At 45.2% G+C, this 19,326-nt stretch overlaps 1 protein-coding gene across 1 annotated transcript in view; it reads right to left on the reverse strand.

The window, feature by feature from the left end:
* Nucleotides 1-19,326, reverse strand: part of galt (galactose-1-phosphate uridylyltransferase) — a 54,311-nt gene that overhangs the window by 24,457 nt on the left and 10,528 nt on the right. Inside the window, 1 exon segment of the mRNA XM_077019601.1 lies at nt 13,111-13,233. Coding sequence (XP_076875716.1) covers nt 13,111-13,233 — 123 coding nt within the window.

Genomic DNA, 19,326 nt, shown 5'->3' on the forward strand with positions numbered 1-19,326 from the left:
AAGGAAGGCAAAAAAAGGGTTTTTACAGATTACACAATGTACATCAATAAAATACCAACAACTACCACTATTCTATTTATATTAAAATAGTAGCAGCATCCATTAGCCAGAGCAAACCCTGAAACCTTGGTAGCAACTTCACTGTAGGATTCAGTTCCAACACTGAAGATTAGGATAAAGTGTTTGAGATTAAGTTTTGCAAGAGGGTCGTCATCTTACAACAAGACTGCTGATGCTACTCTGGAGTGTGATGGGTTTTCATGTCTTCATGCTCCGAGGATGGAACTCCACAGATAATTCTTCCTGTTTCTGAGCTCCAGGCCCTCTAGGGATGCATGTTTTTATATGCGCTAAAGAGGATGAAATCTCAGATGCCTCATAAGTAAACAGTGCAAAAGGTCTCTCAGTAGCCTCGCCTTTTAATGAAGCGCTTTGTAAAACGTAAGTGGCAAAGGGCTTATGATGTAGCCAATTACTGCAGAAACGTCAGCGTGATCACTTCGAATCAAAGTCAAGAACTGAAACATGAAAATGAAAGAAAGAATTTAGATCAAAGAAGAACAAAACTATGACCAAGAATACCAGTAAAGCAGAGGGGAAACTATACGCCACATTAACAGATAGGGATGTTTGAATCTTTTATTTGATATCCATCTGAATGCAGACAGTGCATCTTGGTCTCTGGGAACGCAGACAGGACGAACCTGGACGGCTATAAGTGGGGAGATAAAGAGGCGCGGGACCGCAGCCGAGCGCTCGCTCACGGAGGACAGAGGCCGGAAGGTCCGAGCTCGGCGTTATACTTCAACCCAGTCCAATCCTGCTAAAAGGCTCGGAGCGTACGTGGTAGCGACGGACTCCACCGCAGCTCGAGACCATGCCGGCTGCTGGTGGCTGTTTGGGAAAATGCAGACTCCGGTTTCAAAGCTGGACTCCACGCGGCAGCAGGCAGGGCCAGAACAGTCCTGCCTCGTCCCAGCAGAACTGAATCACCCCCTTTTTTCTTTTTTCTTTAGGGGGAGGAGGGTGGAGGCAACACGTCTCTAATCTCTCCATCTTTGCTCCTTTCCCTCAGACTCTCTTTCAAGCGGGTATCACTCTCCAAGTCACTTCTCTTTATGGGAATCTGGCCTCGGCGGGTGTCGTGCAGCGACTAGAAGTGGGCCGCGACGGAAGCCCCGGCGAAATCCTTAAGAGAGCAAGGTTGGCTTTGATCACGGCCGTCCCGAGCGACCCAAGGCGAGTTGCCCGGCACACAGCTCGGGCTCACAGGCATTTGCCTTTGGCTGGCGCCGCTTCTTGTTGCTTCAACATCTCTCACTCTCTCTCCCCTGAGCGGAGTGCATGTCTGGGCTCGGTATCTCGGTCAAAAAAAAAGAAAGAAAGAAATAAGGGGGGAAAAAAAACATTGTTTGTCTTGCATTTTTCTGAGGGAGCTCCATGGCCTTCTCCTGTGGGCCCGGAAAGTGTGAGGCAGCATTGAACTGGAGCCTAATGAGTTTGGCTGGGGATGCAAATCAGAGTCCAATGGGATTGTGAACAGTACACTGCATTAAATTTGCATAATATTGCAAGCTGCATGGAGACAATGGTGATTATTTTTGATTGGGTGTTACCACCGTAATCAGGCCTTACTGTCACATCGCACCTTTTGTTGAGTCCGATTTCTTTTGAAATGTCTGAACATTAATATTTTAATTGCAAAAGAGCAATTTAAAATTGCAAACAGCAAGAAAAAAGGCAGAGTCAAACATCACTGACAGGTACGTTGTTAAGTTTGAATTATCCAGAGAGGTGCCCTGAGAAGACAACAGATCATCTGGAACACTTATTTGCATAATAAGCAAAAGCCCATTAAATGTGCCATTCTTTGTGATTCCACCGACCGCGCCGCAGATAACCGCATCTTCAGAACGGTCTTAAGTTTGAGACTCTCGTGCATCATTCCTTGGGACTTCTTGATGGACGCCATATCAACACATGACCAATGTAGTTTTAGCAATCTGTTCATAACAATTAGAAATATAAGATTGTTTGTGGCTTCTCCCCATTATTACCAAACCATTTACTCTACAAATATACGACAAACGCTTTCAGTAAAGATATTCAGCCAGAGTGACACTCTCGGAACGTAGTACTGGTTATCTGAATCAGTATGAACACCGTGCACTTTGAGCTATCCAGGCTCAAACACATTTAAATTGCTGACTGATCATATCATGTTGCATAATGCATGACATCAGGTATCAGGTACATCTTGCAGCAGCTATGATGTGTAATGTCATGGGCTTTAGTTCCACATCTTCCTTCACTTGTTGTTTGATGTCTCATCACTCCAGCTTCACCAATGACAACCAATTTCTGTGCAGTGCCTACAACAATGCATACAAAATCTTACTGCCCTGTTCTACCATTACTGAAGTGGATTCAGAAAGTATTCAGATGCATTTACTTCTTGCCCATTATTGTGTTGTGGATTTGATTCCAAATGAATGTAATTGCCAGTTTTATTTTGCCAATCAATCTATACATTTGCCCATTAATCTACACTTAATCATTCATAATGATTTTAGAGTGTTTTGAAAATGCATTCAAACTTAGAAAAATGAAATTGGTCCTTAAGATGTGACAAGAACTCAGTTGGAATCTGTTACCATTTGAAATGATTGGAAATAAGGCACAAACCTAGATTTATAAGGGCCTACAATTGAGACTTTACTCTCAAGTTAGAAACCAAGCCGTGAAGTCAAATGAGGTGGATGATGGTCTCCAAGCTCAAACTGCAGCAATGCACAGATAAAGGCAAGGATATGAAACTATCTCCACATGTACACACAGTGATCATCATGCATTAGAAGAGCAGGAAGCACAATGTTGGGCCTTCTTAGAGTAAGCAGCCAAACGGCATTCCAAAAATCAGGCCTGTTGGTGGAGCAGTAAGAAAGAAACCACAGTTGAGTAAAAGATATGCCATCTTGGGCTTTGTTAACCCACATGTAAAGGATTGGTAACGTGAAAAAAGATTCTCTGGCCTGATAAAATGAAAATTAAACTCTAGGCAGAAGAAAAGACACAACACATCACCTATACGCCAATTCTAGCCCTGCAGAAACAAGGTGCTGGCAGTCATGCTAAGGAGATGCTTCTGAGAGCCAGGGACAGATAGCATAGTAACAGGAAAATTCTTGGAGAAAACCTCTTCCAACAACACACACACTCAGACAGTTCACCTTTCAATACGATAACGACCCAAACAAAGTATACAGCAAAATAACACTGGACAGACTGCAGGTCAAAGGCTCTAAATATCCTTGAATATGCCAGCCAAAGCCCAGAGGGGAAACCCCACCAAACATTAGTGGAGAGATGAGAAGAGGATGTCAACCAAACCGACAAAGCTCCAGAGGTTCTGACACAACGAATGGATAGAAATTCCCAAATCCAAAGTGTGCAAAGGTTGTAGAAACTTAGAAGACCTACAGCTGTAATTGCTGTGTTATCACTCATTATTATGGGTGATTACGCATATGCCAATGGATGAAAATGGCAATTACACCCATTCAAAATCCCACCTACAACAAAGTATGCAACAAGTAAAAGGTTCTGAAAATAGCCATAATCACATGCTTAATGCTGACAATGCATAAACCTACAGATATACAGCCTCTAACAAGCTGAATAAGGCATCGTCTGCAAAAACTATTTCCGTTCTCTCATGGAGAACATTCCAGGTCAGGAAAGCTAAGGTCTTCATTGTACCTCACAGAGAGATGGAGAGTATTTTTCCCTCTATCTAACCAATGCTGGCAGGATATGGTTGATTAACACCACCATCAATTGACTGGCAAAGCAGACATTCTCTTCAGGCAGAGAGGTACTAGCACTAAAATACAACTCTAATATGGATGCAGGGTCCTGGAGGGAAAGCCAGTTGTAAGGAACATTAGAACACATGATAATGTCCCATACAATTTACAAGACAAAAGCCAGTTTGGACAGCTTGAGTTTAAATGAGCCTCATGACTGAAACAGCCGGTCAATATGATGATACTCAGGGATGAAATGGCTAAAACTTTGTCAGAGTCTATGAATTTACTCAAAATCACCACAGACCAGACCTCACTTGAATAGCTTACTGTATAATTTCCATCCAAAAAAAAAAAAATTACATTTCTTTAAAACAACAAGAAACTCACCATCACCTTCTATGAAATAAATCCATTAACAAACAGGAGCAGAATATTTTAGAGAACTTAACTGTGATTGAACATATTGCCAGTGACACCTTTTATTATCTTACAGGTAACTTGAAATGACTTGGCAGGGTTGGAGAATACAGAAGTGTATTAAAACATGGCATGTTGAGCCTTTTTCGGTTTACATCCTCTCATTTCCATGTGAAAGAGAGAAACACCTGGTTAACATGAAAGGAGTATTTACCCAAAGTTGGCAAACATGTCCCAGTAAACAGCAAGCCACCGCCGCCTTCAAATGCGTCTTCGTGTCAACACTGTATTTTATCTTAAAACTCAAGTCACACACTCACACACGTGTTCGCACACACAGTCAGACTTACACTCAAGTTTCCCACTAATGAACATCAGCTCTACTGATTTAAACTGAACAAAACTTGAAGTGAGCAGTATGAATTTTTCCCTTCTCAGTCGGGAAGTGGCAGATGGCTACTCACTAACTGTGGAACACATATAGAATCCATTTCATGCCTGTGTGTCCTTTGCTTGAATCATTGTGAAGTTTACGGCATCCTTCCCTATGCTGAGATACGTCAGTTTCTCATCTGAGGGTCACAATATTCTGCCGTATTGGGAGAGAGATGGTGCAGAATACTGATGTGAACGGATACGTTCTCTATGCATCTGCTGTAACTGTATAACTATTGTATGGAAAAAAATCTTCACTGCATTAGTAGCAAGAGAGAAACATCACCAGGCAATAAGATCCCTCATCTATGTCAATGGCACAATGTGTCAACTAAATCATGTCCTGGGTTCAACATCTCCAGCATACAATGGCTTTGCATTTACTAATTTAACAATTATCTCATTTTTAAATGAAAGGCCAACTCAAATTTGGTCAAAAGATGCAAAGAAAGGCAATAATTGTACTCTTCTTTGAGTATAATTTGAGTTAATTGTACACCTTTATGGGAGCAAAAAACAACTTTAACACCATTCTATAATATATAGAGGAGCTGGATCCCTTTAACCAGGACTCTAATCCAGGGTTACGGAACACAGCAAGAGATAAACAGTAGAACTTTATTATGATTTTACAGAAATGTGATGAGAAGTAGAAATTATCCTAAAAAGAACAAAGAATAAAGAATAGACAAATCATCATTCCAGAAAGCCCTGTATGTGAAAACATGTGCCCCAGGAAAATCGCTATCCATCAGACGAGGGGGTATCTGCAGCTAAATCTGCCCGAGCCCCCTCGTTGGGCTGTAGTGTGATTGGAGGATCAATCAATCACAGTATGAGCACAATGCAAGAACAGCAAACGGGCCCAGACGCCTCCTTCCCCGAGCTTCCAACTCCTCAGAGCCGTTGCCCTGACAACTCCAGCGTGAAAGTCACAGTCGAGTCCAACTAGTCCAGCTGGCAAGTCCAGGATTAGAGGATTCTCCTTCCTGCCAGAGATCCAGCACACTCCCGTCTAACTTCTCTTCCAGTATGAACCCATACAGATGGTTCATCCTTTCCCTCCCCCCCTTACCCACAGCCACATAAGCTGGCACACGAGAAAAGAAAAAGAAAAAAAGCCAGCAAGATGCTGTCATTATCATCAAAAGAAGCGTCCCAGGTGCCCTTTTCAAGCTGAAGGCCTCTTCTTTTTTTGGCTCCGGGAGACGTAGCCACGAGAAGCTGTGGAGTGGACAAGTGAGAGCGTATGATTAACTCATCACACGGCGCTATAAAAAGTGCCTCTTTATTCTCACGCCAGGCACAGATGCTAACTGCATCCTCTCTCAGTCTTCTTATCCCTGCCATTAGACGCCTGATTTACAACAGCGGGGGGAGATAAACTTTCGGGCACACAAGATGACAGTTGTGAAAAGCTGTTTTTCTTAATCCATTTCTTCTGGCGGAGCATTGATAAAGCATTTAAAAGTTGCATTCAAGCGGTGCTCAACGTTTCGGTGTCTCACGCCTCTCTTAATGCAGTACAATGCTGGCAACAGTAGGAAAAAGACCCCAATCAGGGACATTTCAACACAGACAAAAGGTCTTAAAAGGTTTTGAAATAACTTACACATCCAACATTCCAAACGTTATACAGCAACTTGGGCAGGAATGTTATCAAGCCCTGTGTTAAGACGTTGCTGTTTACGGAACCAAATTTTCAATACCCCGGGCCCTACATCTAATCACACTTACGCCTGCACACTTTTCCCTGCAGTAAAACTATCTGGGCCATTGTCCAAGCTCTTTTGCACATTGAGGGTCAAAGCATTTATTATCATTACAAAGCAAAAACCTTTTCTGTTGACTACTCTGGGCATAGCAGAGTATACAGTTGAGGGTTTAGCACTTCAGACATTTTGAATGTTGTCAGCTTGCCTGAAGTCCTTCAAACCAAAAGCTTCTGAAAAATTAACAGCTCAAGCGATGTCAGCAACACTAAAATAAAACTAAAAACACGCGTTTGTTATGATGAGGTTGCGTATTGTGCTTCTGAAGGTCGTTTTCAGTGCTGAACTGAAATCAGTGTTTCAGGGAATTTCAATCCCTGGTGAGCATTTTCATTTCACCATGAAATCTGAATGAATGCGTGGACAACATCTCTGAATACTTATAGTTGTTTGTTTGGTTTTCTTCAAAATCTTGTACCTGAAATTTGTTTGTGATCAATTTAAACGTTTTATTTTACTTACCTATTCTTCTCCACATGCCTTCTATGTCAAAATCACCATCGAACACTGTTGCAATTATCATGGCGCCTTGTGTGCATTTAAGGACGAAGGAAAAAAAAAGAATTATTGTAAAGTGAAATGAAAATAGCAATGTTAACAAGCTCATGGTGCTAAACTCCTGCTGTAACCTATTACCTCAACACATTGCCGAGTTAATATTCTGCAGACATCTTGCGAGGACCCTGTGTGCCACCACAGTAACTCGCTGCGATCAACCTAATGGATCATAATCAATATGATTAGGCGTTGAAGGTGTCGTGCGCATGCAGCCTGGCACCCATTGTGTGGATACGACACAACAGAGACCTGCGTAATACCATAATTTCACATGGTAAACAGAACCACCAACGTGGCATCAGTCGTTCTCATTTAGAAGGTCAGCCTGTGCGTTCGGCTTGCAGCCCCTTTTCTGTCCTTTAACACATCGGTAAATGAAGCAGCGGACTGTCATAAGACCTTGAACTTAAAATGTTAACATGCATCACTGGTGATTGGGAGGCATCATGGTTCATCAGTTCCTGCCTTAATCAGCGCTTCATGCCATTGAGGGATTTAAATCCAAACATGACGCATGTGGAGGTGTTTTGGTACATTTGGCAAGACATCCAGGAGAGTCCAGGCGGGTCCAGGAGTGTTTTTAACCTTGAACTTTAACTCCCTTAGCAATTACAAGAAGAATCCAATGGTCTCAGGAGCTGCAATTGAAAGAGCTTGTGTCTGATGTACAAAGTCATCGAGAAAATTGATTTTACAATGTTTTCTTCCTTCGTGATTCCACACAGTTTTTAACTTCCACAGATGGAGATATTTCACATCACATTAAACTGTCGCTTGTGGTCACACTCCGAACACAATAAAAGACAGGAATGTGACAAAACCTCCACAATGAAGCAGCAGCACAGGTATTCCGCTCACTAATGGAACTGTTTCCATTACTGCATTGAGCAATAAAAGGCATTTTCTTCCTTTACTTTTCCAAGTCTGTCTTGAATTACAGGGGCGCACCGAACAAACAAGTGGCACCGTTGTTTCTTCTGTGTGTTCTGCATAGAGCCGTGAAGGTGACATTCTGCACATCCATGGCGCAGGAAACCAAGAGAAGAGTGAATTTTCTCATTTCTTCAGCCTAAAGCAGGGGCTACGTTGGACCATCTTCTGCCAGTTATATTCAAATGCTCATTAACCTGCAGAGTCACCCCAAGCAGTCTCTCCGCATTGGCCTAGCCCTTCAGTGACGCAGCCCCAGCCCCGTGGCTTTATTCCACACACACTGCTGGGAGATGTTCGGATTTGAGAAGAGCTTACTGTACAACAATAGATGAGGAACTCCTAGGTAGTTAACTTTAACCAGACTTTTCATTTTTCTCTTGTCTTTCAGGAAGGATCTTTTTATAGTCCTGTGACAGCTTCTGGTATGAAACATGTCACCGTAGCAGATTAATTTGGACCCATGTCACTCATGGAGAGGACAGCCGAGTAGCGAACAAAGCTTGGTTTCAGACATTTTGAGAACTTGGAACGTGGAAACTGTCAAAAGTTGGCCTTGCCCCAGAAACCAGAGACAGCTCGACAGCGCAGCATAACCTCACCTGCTCATAGATGCCAAACGATGGCTAGAGCACTACACCATTTTCTCAGTAAAGTTGCTTTTGTCAATCTGTTGCATAACAAACTTGCATTGTGTTACATGCTGTGTGTTCACGCAAGGTAAAAGCGCAAGCAACGGTACTCTGGGAAATTGGCTTTGAGCCAAATGGTGGTATATGTTTTAACCTCCCCCTGTACGCACACACACACGCCTGCGCCCACACACACACCCACACACGCACACCCTTACACCCACACATGCACACACACATCCACAGTAATGCAGCAGTATGGTGGCCTGTCAAACACATTATGGTCCTACTCAGTGTACTAGTCAACACTGACGAGAGCAAGAGAAATCTAATAATGTGCTGCTGATAAATGTATTCAGCCTGTGCTGTCATTTCTTTATACGGCCATATGTTAAATGTATTTGGTTGTTCATTTCTATATATGGATCTATGGTCTTTGTGATTTAAAAGTGACAGTGTGTGCTTAACTGATGCAATCAGGAAATCAGGATAAATGCTGCAGCTCATTTTCACAAAGAGATAAACGCCATACATCAGCAGCTAAGAAACCTAGCAACAGCAAGGGGGGGGGGGGGGGGGGGGGGGGGGGGGGTGCATCCAATTTCTTCAACTCATTCAACATCTCCAGATTCTTTATGCAATTTATGAACTTAAAGACCATCTCCAATCGGGAGCTGAGGCAATTATTTCTATGAATACCGTTAGTGCTTTCATGGTCATTTGCCCTGGAACATCCTGAATAAATCCAGAGGGTATGTTTGATTCACTTTGTTATTATTAACGGAGAAAAAGAAATGTGGAGGGGAAAATGTGGAGGAGGTGGGGTGGGAGGGGCGTTGGGGGGGGGGGGGGGGTGAGGGGTATGGGTGGAGTGGGGGCGAGGCATGGGTGGGGTGGGGGGTGGGGGAAGTTGGTGTGGTGGGGGCGAGGCGTGGGTGAGGTGGGGGCGAGGCATGGGTGGGGTGGGGGTGAGGGGCATTGGTGGGGTGGGGGCGAGGCGTGGGTGGGGTGGGGGGTGAGGGGTGTTGGTGGGGTGGGGGTGAGGCGTGGGTGTGGTGGGGGCGAGGCATGGGTGGGTAGGTTATGCTCCAGCCACCTCTCTTTCATGAGCAGTGACAGATCGCTGGAGATCCCATGCTGGCGTGAGCACAATGGGCTGCGGTTTGCCACAGCATGGCCCCATATCTCCGCCCCCTCCCCACTACCCATGCCCTGTCAGAACTGGTCTGGGAGCTGGTCTCGCTACAGCTGCACTGCTAGGAGAACACAAACCAGCCTGTTCTTGAGGGGGTTCCTCTCTGTGTGCTTGAAGTTCAGCAGAAAATCCAGCCAAAGGGAAACTAGAGGAGCGCTAGCATTAGAGAACATCGTGCCTGCTCCTGCTCTTCATCACAGTGAGGCTGTCCGTTCTGCTGACCCTGCCTCCAGCACTGACGCTAATGGGAGAGGAGATCAACTAGAAACTAGAAAGGAGTTTGAAGATTACTTTCAGCTCAAAAAGTACTCTAAAAAGTACTTAAAATGGTGAGAAACAGCTGAAGCTAAAAGCTAACATTGTCAATAACAAATGCAAGTGGACAACCCTCACCCTCACAGTTAGAACTGGTGACTACAAAGCTTTTAAACAGTATCTACATTTAAAGAAACACATGTTTGGTAAGACTGACAAATCATGGGGGATTTTCGATGGGTCACAGGTAGAGGAGGCCCAAACCCTATCCAGAGTTCTGCAGATGGTCGGTGATGACGGGCTAATCTGCGCTCAGTGGAAAAGAGCGCGCTTGGGCCAGAAAAAGACCCTGCCAGATTGCAGCCGGACAAAAGGCCAGGTGAGCGTGTGAAAGAGGTACTGGTGAGTCAGCGGGGAAATTAGCCACACTCACGACAAGAGAGTGGATAACATCCATCTCATGATGGGGTGGCCAGAAGGACCTCTGAGGAAGCCGTCCAATACACCTCAGCCATCCAAAACACCTCAGCCATCTACAATACCTTCGTTTGCGCCTGCCCAATTTACCTTTTAACGACAACATAGAGAGTTTATTTTAATTTAAAAAATCTGAAATGAATACTGCCCCTTCTATTAATTTGTAACATTTTTTGTATAACCAAAACCTGCAATTATATTCAGGAAAGGGTCTTTCATTGAATTTAGAAGTTATCTAATGATAACTGAAAGCTCTTACTGAATTAGACAGATCACAGGCACTTCTATTGTATGACAACGTAACACAAACAAAACACGCCATAGCATTATCTAGTTCATAATTAAACACACAAGAGAGGACGTGCTCCTCATATGCAGGAGGTGATGAAGACAGCGTGTTGCTTCCAGCTGGTCAGCACATTTTCCTTCACCCCCTGCTGCCCGGACACGAGAGACATAAAGCAGGCGTGGCGGCCGTAGCAGCTCAGCCACGATAGGAACGCCCAGTTCGGGGGGGGGAGTGGCATGTCCGTCAGCCCACCTGTGATTAACACAAAGCTCCCGTCCAAACAGTGCTAAGTGCAGACGCACAACGAAACATGCCAGTTTAAAGCTTTCTGCCGTATTAACAGACGCTCCTAGAAAGTCGATATTTAACGATAACCGTCAAACTGAATGACCGCAAACATTTTTTATTCCATTCCGCAAACATTAATATCAGGAAAGCTGGCTATGTTAAAGGCTTATTTGATTAATTGGTATACTACTTAGTGCATTCATTAGACTGGCTCCAACATCTCAGAGCTGTTCCCATCTTCAATCAACAAACTGCATCCTTAAAATGCTAACCGCTCCAATTTGATTAATGAACATGGCCCGGCCTTTTGGGCAGAAACTCAGAGCAGGAATGTCTGAGCGCTGCCACCCAGAGGCGTGAGCCACACAGCTCAGACGGGAAGGCCTGCGAGAGAGAGGACGGCCTGAAGACGTGGCGCTGGGAAATATCGGATAGCACGCACAAGTGATGACAAAGTCCCGGTGTTCACATACGCTAGGCTAATTCACAGGCTACTGTAACCTAGATTAACAAACCCGATACCAGTACGACAGGGCGGTGCTTGTTAACCATAATTTTAATAATCGCAGATGAACACGAGATGAAGAAACGAGACGCGCTAATGAATCGTGGAACTTTATCGATTCTGTTCTGGCTTCCATAAGCACACCGTCCAATCACAGAGGACGCTGAGGAGTGTGCGCGCACCTGCGTTGGCACGGTAAATATACGGCCCACGCCTGTAACCATGTGCCTGAAATTATCCAGCCTTTGCACATTTGTGTTGGCATTACTTGGAACTGTTAACTGCGCAAAGATTTGTTTTGGCACTTCGCAGCCACCGATATGACATGCTGTCCACTCTCCGCAGCCCTGCCAGTGCCGCCTACAGCGCGCACTCTGCCAGCGTGTCAGGATCCGCCATCATTTAAGTCACTCAGAAATTAAGGCAAAAGCTTCCAGCGGGAAGCCTCTCACTTCTGGTAAGAAACCCGTTGGTGTTTTTTTTGTCTCGCATACAGGGGACTATATTAACCAGCTGTCTGGGTGCTAATCAGCTAACTTAAGCATTTTTTTTAAATCTGAGGCGTTAGAGCGTCGGCTAATTCAGTCATCGCATACCAAAACACTGAGGCTTGGTGCTAACTTGCTTACTTTGTTAGCTTCTAGTACAAAAACTAGAAAAACAGCTGAGTAACCCACATGAGACTTGACCATTACGGCAATGTCTAAAAATCGCAGGGCTCCTACAGCATTTGACTCGTATTAGAGCCATCTGATAACCATTATCCAGATGAGGACAGTCCTTTACAAATTCTGTCCTGTAGTGTTATTGAGCAAATAGCCTTTGTATGTTGAAGTCATGCCAGATAAACCAATATCACCGTCTTTCTACAAACACCACGCTTCAAGGCATTTCATAATCAAACCCTCCCTGTCTGCACCCTGATGTTTACCTCTCATTTACCTTCCTTATCCAAGCAATGTAACAAAGCCAGGAGTAATTTCTCCAGCATTATGGTAATTGCTGGGTTTTTCCATGTTGACTCCCATGCTTGACTAGCACGCTGTGCAGAGCAGAACAAACCCCACCCGCACCACCCACCCTCAAACAAGCACCGCCCCCCCTCTAGCCATAGGTGCACACACGACGGCTGTGTCACGGCGGGGAGCCAGGTGAGGCTCCGGCATACGTTTGCGTGTGCCAACGCCTCCTGGTCCTCCCTGCAGACCTCCACAGACATAAGGAGGCAGGATGGTAAAGACTGAGGAGCAGCTGCTTCTGGGAGGAATGACCACCTGCTCTCAAAGGAACAGTGCTGGACTCTGTTGAAAGTGATATTAAAAGACGAGGCCATTAAAACCTGCTGTACGAAATGAGACCAAGAGAAAGCAGAGTGCATTGTCCATATTACAAGTAAATTAATGGTGAATGATGAATGAATGCCATTAGTTTATTCATCCAGCATCATTTGGGTAATGTGAGATATCCCCAATTTCCCCCTGATGCAGTCAGAGCAATGGAGTAGACTACCGTAAGGAGATTAGCATCCATAGCCGAGTGGGCTTTTACCTGTGCCTGGGCCTCCAGACGAGCATACTGCACCAGCATGGGCTCCCCGTGCTTCCGTAGATATTCCCTCTGACAGCGTTCAGCCAGGGCGGGCTCATTAGGCAGGAAACTGCTGGCCCAAATCTGCAGAGACAGACAACAAAGGACGTGATTGAGTCAGTGCAGTTGGACTCAATCACATTCACCAAACAGCAAAAGGCCTTCAGCGCCGCGCAGCAGAGTCTGTGCCACCTCCCAATGATAAATAATGACACGATAACTCTCCTTCTCGGTCAGAAAAATAACTACAGTCCCAGCAAACCCCTGTGCTCACACACCGACGGATGAAGAGGGTTGGTACCGTCAAACACGGAAGTCCCAATTACCCTGCATGACCGCTGGAGTTAATAAGCACTTGTGGAGATAGTATCTACTCCATCTGCTGCCCCACAGAGGAGATTTACGGAGTATGAAGCAGCAACAGATACGGACTCGGACTACACTTCCCAGCAGACGGGCTCGCTACAAAGTGTGTGGTGATGGTGCATTTCATGAGATGTGCATGAAGCCAGTGGGAAAAATATCTGTCCACTTTGTGATTGAGATGAGCTCTTCTCCACCGTTCCTACACCAAGAGACTTCCATCCTAGTATGATCACCTCAGGCCTCGATGCTCAGCACAGATGGACTTGAAGTAGAGGAACACCAACACGGCCCATACATAAAACACCAAGGTCTTCCTACATTCCCTCTTAACAGTTTTCTGCCAGGCTGATTAATTCCACTCAAATGAGTTTTAGTTTCACAGTAGTTTACATCATGTTCTTCAGCATTTCCTATACTGCATTAAAAAATATAACATAAGATTAAGTATTTTTGACACATGCCCATTTTAAATGTTTTTTTTTAAAGGTGGCAGAGGGCTGCATGATTTGATATGGTCCAAATTATAATCACCAGAAGGTCCTAATTCCAAAACAGATTCACATTTGAATCAAGACAAACCAAGCGACAGAATCCAAAAATCACAATCCACAGCTAACATTAAATTACAAAAAATGTCAAATAAGGTTAACGCTCAACCACAAACACTTTTATATCAAATCTATTGTTAGCTTCTTTGCTGTAGGTTAATTGGGCGTAATGGCTGATAAAGGACCAAAGGAGAGATGGAAAACTAGAAACGGACAATGATAAGAATTTTCACTTTATATAATGAAACGCTGCAAAGCACATTTGAGCACAGACGGTGCTAAATGACTCAAGTCCAAGCAGGAGTGATCCCAACGCTTCATTTGCAGAGACACTGAGCTATTTAAGCTCTTCTAAGCTGGGTAATAAATCAACTGGCATCGTTGCCTAGCAGAAAAGCATTTTCAGGTTGTCCGTGTAAAAGTAGAGAGAAAACCACAACACTGATGTGCCCCTCCAATTCACAGGTCGTTTCCAACACTGATGCCAACACACCTGCCATGTTTCAGTATTTTGAACTCTGTTTAATGCCCAATAAAGTTTAACTGCTCTTGATTAGCCTGGTCAGACTTAACAGACTTTGAGAAAAAAGTGTCTGGTTTCCTTCAGTACCACATTTGGAGTGCAGTATGCTTGTAAACGTTCTTGTAATTTCAGTTCAAACACAGTGTGCCAACCCTTCCAAGACGTCTACTACAGCTGGAATGAGGAGATGCAATCAGGATTTATTCATTAAACGTTACGGACCACTGTAAATACAGCATCTGTTTTCAGGGATGTTTGAGTGATGACAACACCACACACAGAAGGACAAAACAACTCCTATTTAGGACAGGATGACACCTGAGAAAGACATCAAGATTTATGACTAATACGAGCCTGACAACAAAGTTCTATTAAAACTCAAGGTTCAACTGAACGAGGTGGTAGGAATTCAGGTGTGCTTTGCTTAAAAGCTCAGGTTTATAATTCCCTTTCTTGAGCACCAGCATACTGATGAAGTATCATAGTGTGGGCTGCATTTAATACCACCATAGATCATCATTAAACAAACAGAAGAGCTCACCTGCTAGAATTAGTGTGCTGCTATGATATCAGGCCAAACTACTGCATCAAAAGGTGATGAAATTGAATAAAGACTAAATTAACTAAGTGATGTAACGTAACACACTGCAGGGGCTGACTAACGACTGATTACTTTTGCAGGTCCGTTTTCAAAAGCAACTACCGGTAATAAAACTCTGACTCCGAGACATTCAGATTCTGGTTGCAGACAGGAACGATGGAATTTGATTCAGCTTCATTGTCTAAACTCGGCAAGAGTGAACAGCCTTCAAATAAAGTCTCATGTCAAGCATACGACTGTTTGACCAAGATCTTAACTCCTTTCCACCTCCCTCAAACATCATGGCAAAACCACTCGCACTGCTGCAAGGCTCGGGCACACTTCCGTGTGGAAACTTCTCTTTGATAGAGGGAGACGTCACATCAAAATGACCAATGACTGTCAAGCCAAACGGTACAAATCCCCACAATTTCTTCCACAACCACTTTTTCATATCAAGTGTACCGGGGGCCAAGCCACCGAGCAAAACCAATGGGAGACCAGAGTGAACTTTACAGCACTGTTATTTGTGGTATATAATCCCTGAAAACGTGCTAGCTGTAAAAGTAGACGGAAGTCTTGTCAGAGCGGAGGCCTGCTATAGTGAAAACATGGGGGGGAGCTGGTGTTCTTTTTCAGCATTACATCAAGCAATGTGGATTAATTTTAGGATAAAAGCATGTTTCTGCTCCATCAAACCGTTGTACAGCAATAAAAATTAAATAACACTTGAGAAAAAATAATCTTCTCTTCTGAAAGTGCGGGCAGTCGGTCTCGCTCGCTTTGCAAACATCTGGAACAGAGCGGCTCTTTGTTTGTTCGTGTTTATACTGCGTTCGAGGCTGTGCACCAAAACGTCGGCGCTCGTGAGGACTTCTCAAAATGAAGGATTACGTAAAGAAAACGACTCATTACTAGCGCCTCTAGTCTCCAGCGGACACACCCCCCCCCCTTCTTTTTGGTGGGTGATTTTTACAGGCCTGCTCTGCAGTGGCCAGTGCCTACATTAAAAGCAGATGAACTTCAGAAGGATTACCCCAGTCTGGAGCCCATCTCTTCCAGAACATGAATCATAGTTGAATGGAGGGGTTTTTTTTTTGTTGGTTTTTTTAGACTATGTTTCATGCTATTGTTTTGAGAGACATTATAACAGAGCACCTGTGGTGAGCCAATAAGATGGAAATGAAGCACTGCCTCATGTAGTAGTCTGACCAATGAGGCGAGAAGGTGAAAGGTCATTCAGCATTTCTATTATGCGACAGCCGGTTGAAGGAGCCCTCACAGAGTCATGGTTTTCTTAATTGCTTTCAAGGCACAGACATAAAGTGCTCTAATTATGCACAGTGGATGACAGCACAACTTGCTCCGAGGTGGGCAAGGGTCAACCAGGTAATCTCACCCAGAATTCACTCAAACAGAACATGCTGTGCTCATGCATTAAACATCCTGTCTCCACACGCGCACACACACACACACGCGCGCACACACGCGCGCACACACGCGCGCACACACGCGCGCACACACGCGCGCACACACACACACAATCAATTAGTCATTAAAAAACGAAGTGTTTTATGCCAAAGAGTTTGTGCGAACAGCCTCAGCTCTAGTTTTAAAGGTCCTCTCACCCAGGAGCTCAGTGGCAGCCCTGTGGCTGCCTGTGTGTGATAGAGGCAGGAGATGCCACCCCAACACAGGCGCCCCCCCCCACCCCCCACCCCCCACACTACAGCCACCGATCTGAATATCAGCAGTGATAATGGAGGCATCTGGGGAGAAGAGGGGGGTGAGGGGGGATAATCGCTCTCCGCCCGCAGGTCTTCCATGTGCCGTCAGACGATGCCAGTCCGTCACCCACGCCCACCCACCCTCCCGTGGGGGGAGTTAAAGAATGGCGTAAGATACAAGGAAGAGCAAAGAGCCCAGTATCTGGCAGGAATGCCACTGTAGGTAACAGAACGTGATTCGGTGCGATTCTTGGATTGCTACATGCAGGAGAGGTCTTGCACGCATGCAGGGTCCAGTTAATATTTTCCCTGTTGCAGGATTTCCGCATGATTGACGTTTTCGCTGCCGTGTGCGTTGTGCTGTTTATTTCTTCCTCACCTTCACAGCCCACCACGTGCTGCACACCGACTTCCCATCTAGAAAGCCATCAGCCACAGTTTGCCTGGAGAACGTCAATCTCCCATCAGTCCTTTCCCGGTGTGTCCTCTATCTCTCTTTATAAATGGATAAGTAAAATTACATGTTTATACACGACCTCATGCATTTATTCATGGCGGGCTGAAACTGTGATAAAGCCATCTGGGTTAGGCTACAGAAAACATCACCTTATATTTACTTACTGGCTGTGATAAGTCTATGATAAATGACCGGGGATATGACATTAAATGGGACCCAATGAGCCTGGCGTTCACTGGGCAACGTTCTGAGCAAAAGGACAGAGGAGAGAACGCTTGAATGTGTGAACAGGGTGGACCACGGTCTCAGTATGGAGAACCGTGGTATGACAGGTGGTGTCTGATCAAACACAAGGAAGCGGACAGGCGCTGAATTAAGAGAGAACTCACGATAGCCAGGCTGCCCCTGCCAGAACAGATACACAAATGACTCAAGACTGCAGATCGAAAGCCTGCGACTGCAATCCCAGATATACAAACAATAAAGACGGATCTGAGGCAACCGCTACAACAGCCTCCGCCAAATTAATGCTTAGGACTTAATCCCAGCAGTCATTTACTTAACCTAGTGGGGCCTGGTAGTAAACACACTTTGTGCTTCAAGGCCAACAGGACAAACACATGACGAATGAAACGGGCCAGGACCCGTCCTGTGTGATAAGAGGCAGGATACCCAAACGGGCCGAGGCAGACGGGATGTGCACCTCGACCGCAGCTAAAGCTGAAGCGTTTTACACGCTTGTTCTGACCTAGTGAGCAGGTCCCTCTCTGTGCTCGCAGGAAACGAGGCTCTTCTGTCTGCCCTCCACGGACTCCACACCGCCTGGATAGTACTTCAAAAGCCTAGTGGTATTCACAGCAAATATCTGCACATGGGAATTTTGGAATTAGGCCTAATGCATTTTTAAGTGATTTCAGCAGAGTTTTCCCAACTTGCGAGTGTGTGTACATATATATATATATATGTACACACAGAGAGCACATTTAACAGAGAAAAAAGGGATGGATTCCATTCCTTAGCTACATAGCAGTCAAATGGTACCCTCAAGAAGCATGAGAGAGAGAGAGAGAGAGAGAGAGAGAGAGAGAGAGAGAGAGAGAGAGAGAGAGAGAGAGAGAGAGAACGAACATGTAGGACCATGCTCATATCACCAGTTCTTTATTGCCCCCTGGCAGTATAACCCAATTCCTTCACTGATTCCTGAAGGGACCCCTGCCACACTCATGAGTCTTCTGTGAGCAGCGCTCTGCTCTTACAGGCTGTGTGGGTGGCTGCATTTCAGTTGTGAATGAAACATAACAGTCATACGCAGCTGACAACGTCAGAGATGCACAGAAGTTCAGGTCTAGGGCAAAATGGAATATCACATCTTAAAATCCTCCCCCCAATGTAACCTCTTTAGTACAACATGGCCATCCTTAGTATTTCTGACTTTATAAAGTCGGCATGACTGTAGAGATTGTAGGAGTTGTGTTTACTCTGTTTGTCATAGAACTGAGAGCTGGTGGTTTTGCAACACAAATGACAAAAAGCAGCGGTGAGTTTAATAAAACAGACTTTGGTTGCTACCACTAGACCAACTGCCAAATAATAGAAGATAAAAACTTGTACAACTATGCGCCCAGAAGCAGAAACACATGAGACGGTGATGGAGGCGGATGATGGACTAGCCGTGCTGAACACCTGCTGGAGGGCTTGCGTCATAGTGCAGTTTCCTTCCCAGATTCCTAAAGAATATTCAGCAATACTCCAGCCAGCCGTGAAAATCACAGCACGAGGCAGACGTGGGGGCCACATCCCGGCTGGGCAAGGAGGCCACGTGGGGCCACACCCCGGCTGGGCGAGGAGGCCACGTGGGGGCCACACCCCGGCTGGGCGAGGAGGTCACGTGGGGGCCACACCCCGGCTGGGCGAGGAGGTCACGTGGGGGCCACACCCCGGCTGGGCGAGGAGGTCACGTGGCGGCCATTGCTGGC

Source organism: Brachyhypopomus gauderio, chromosome 10 (assembly GCF_052324685.1).
Source record: "Brachyhypopomus gauderio isolate BG-103 chromosome 10, BGAUD_0.2, whole genome shotgun sequence".
Lineage (NCBI taxonomy): Eukaryota > Metazoa > Chordata > Actinopteri > Gymnotiformes > Hypopomidae > Brachyhypopomus > Brachyhypopomus gauderio.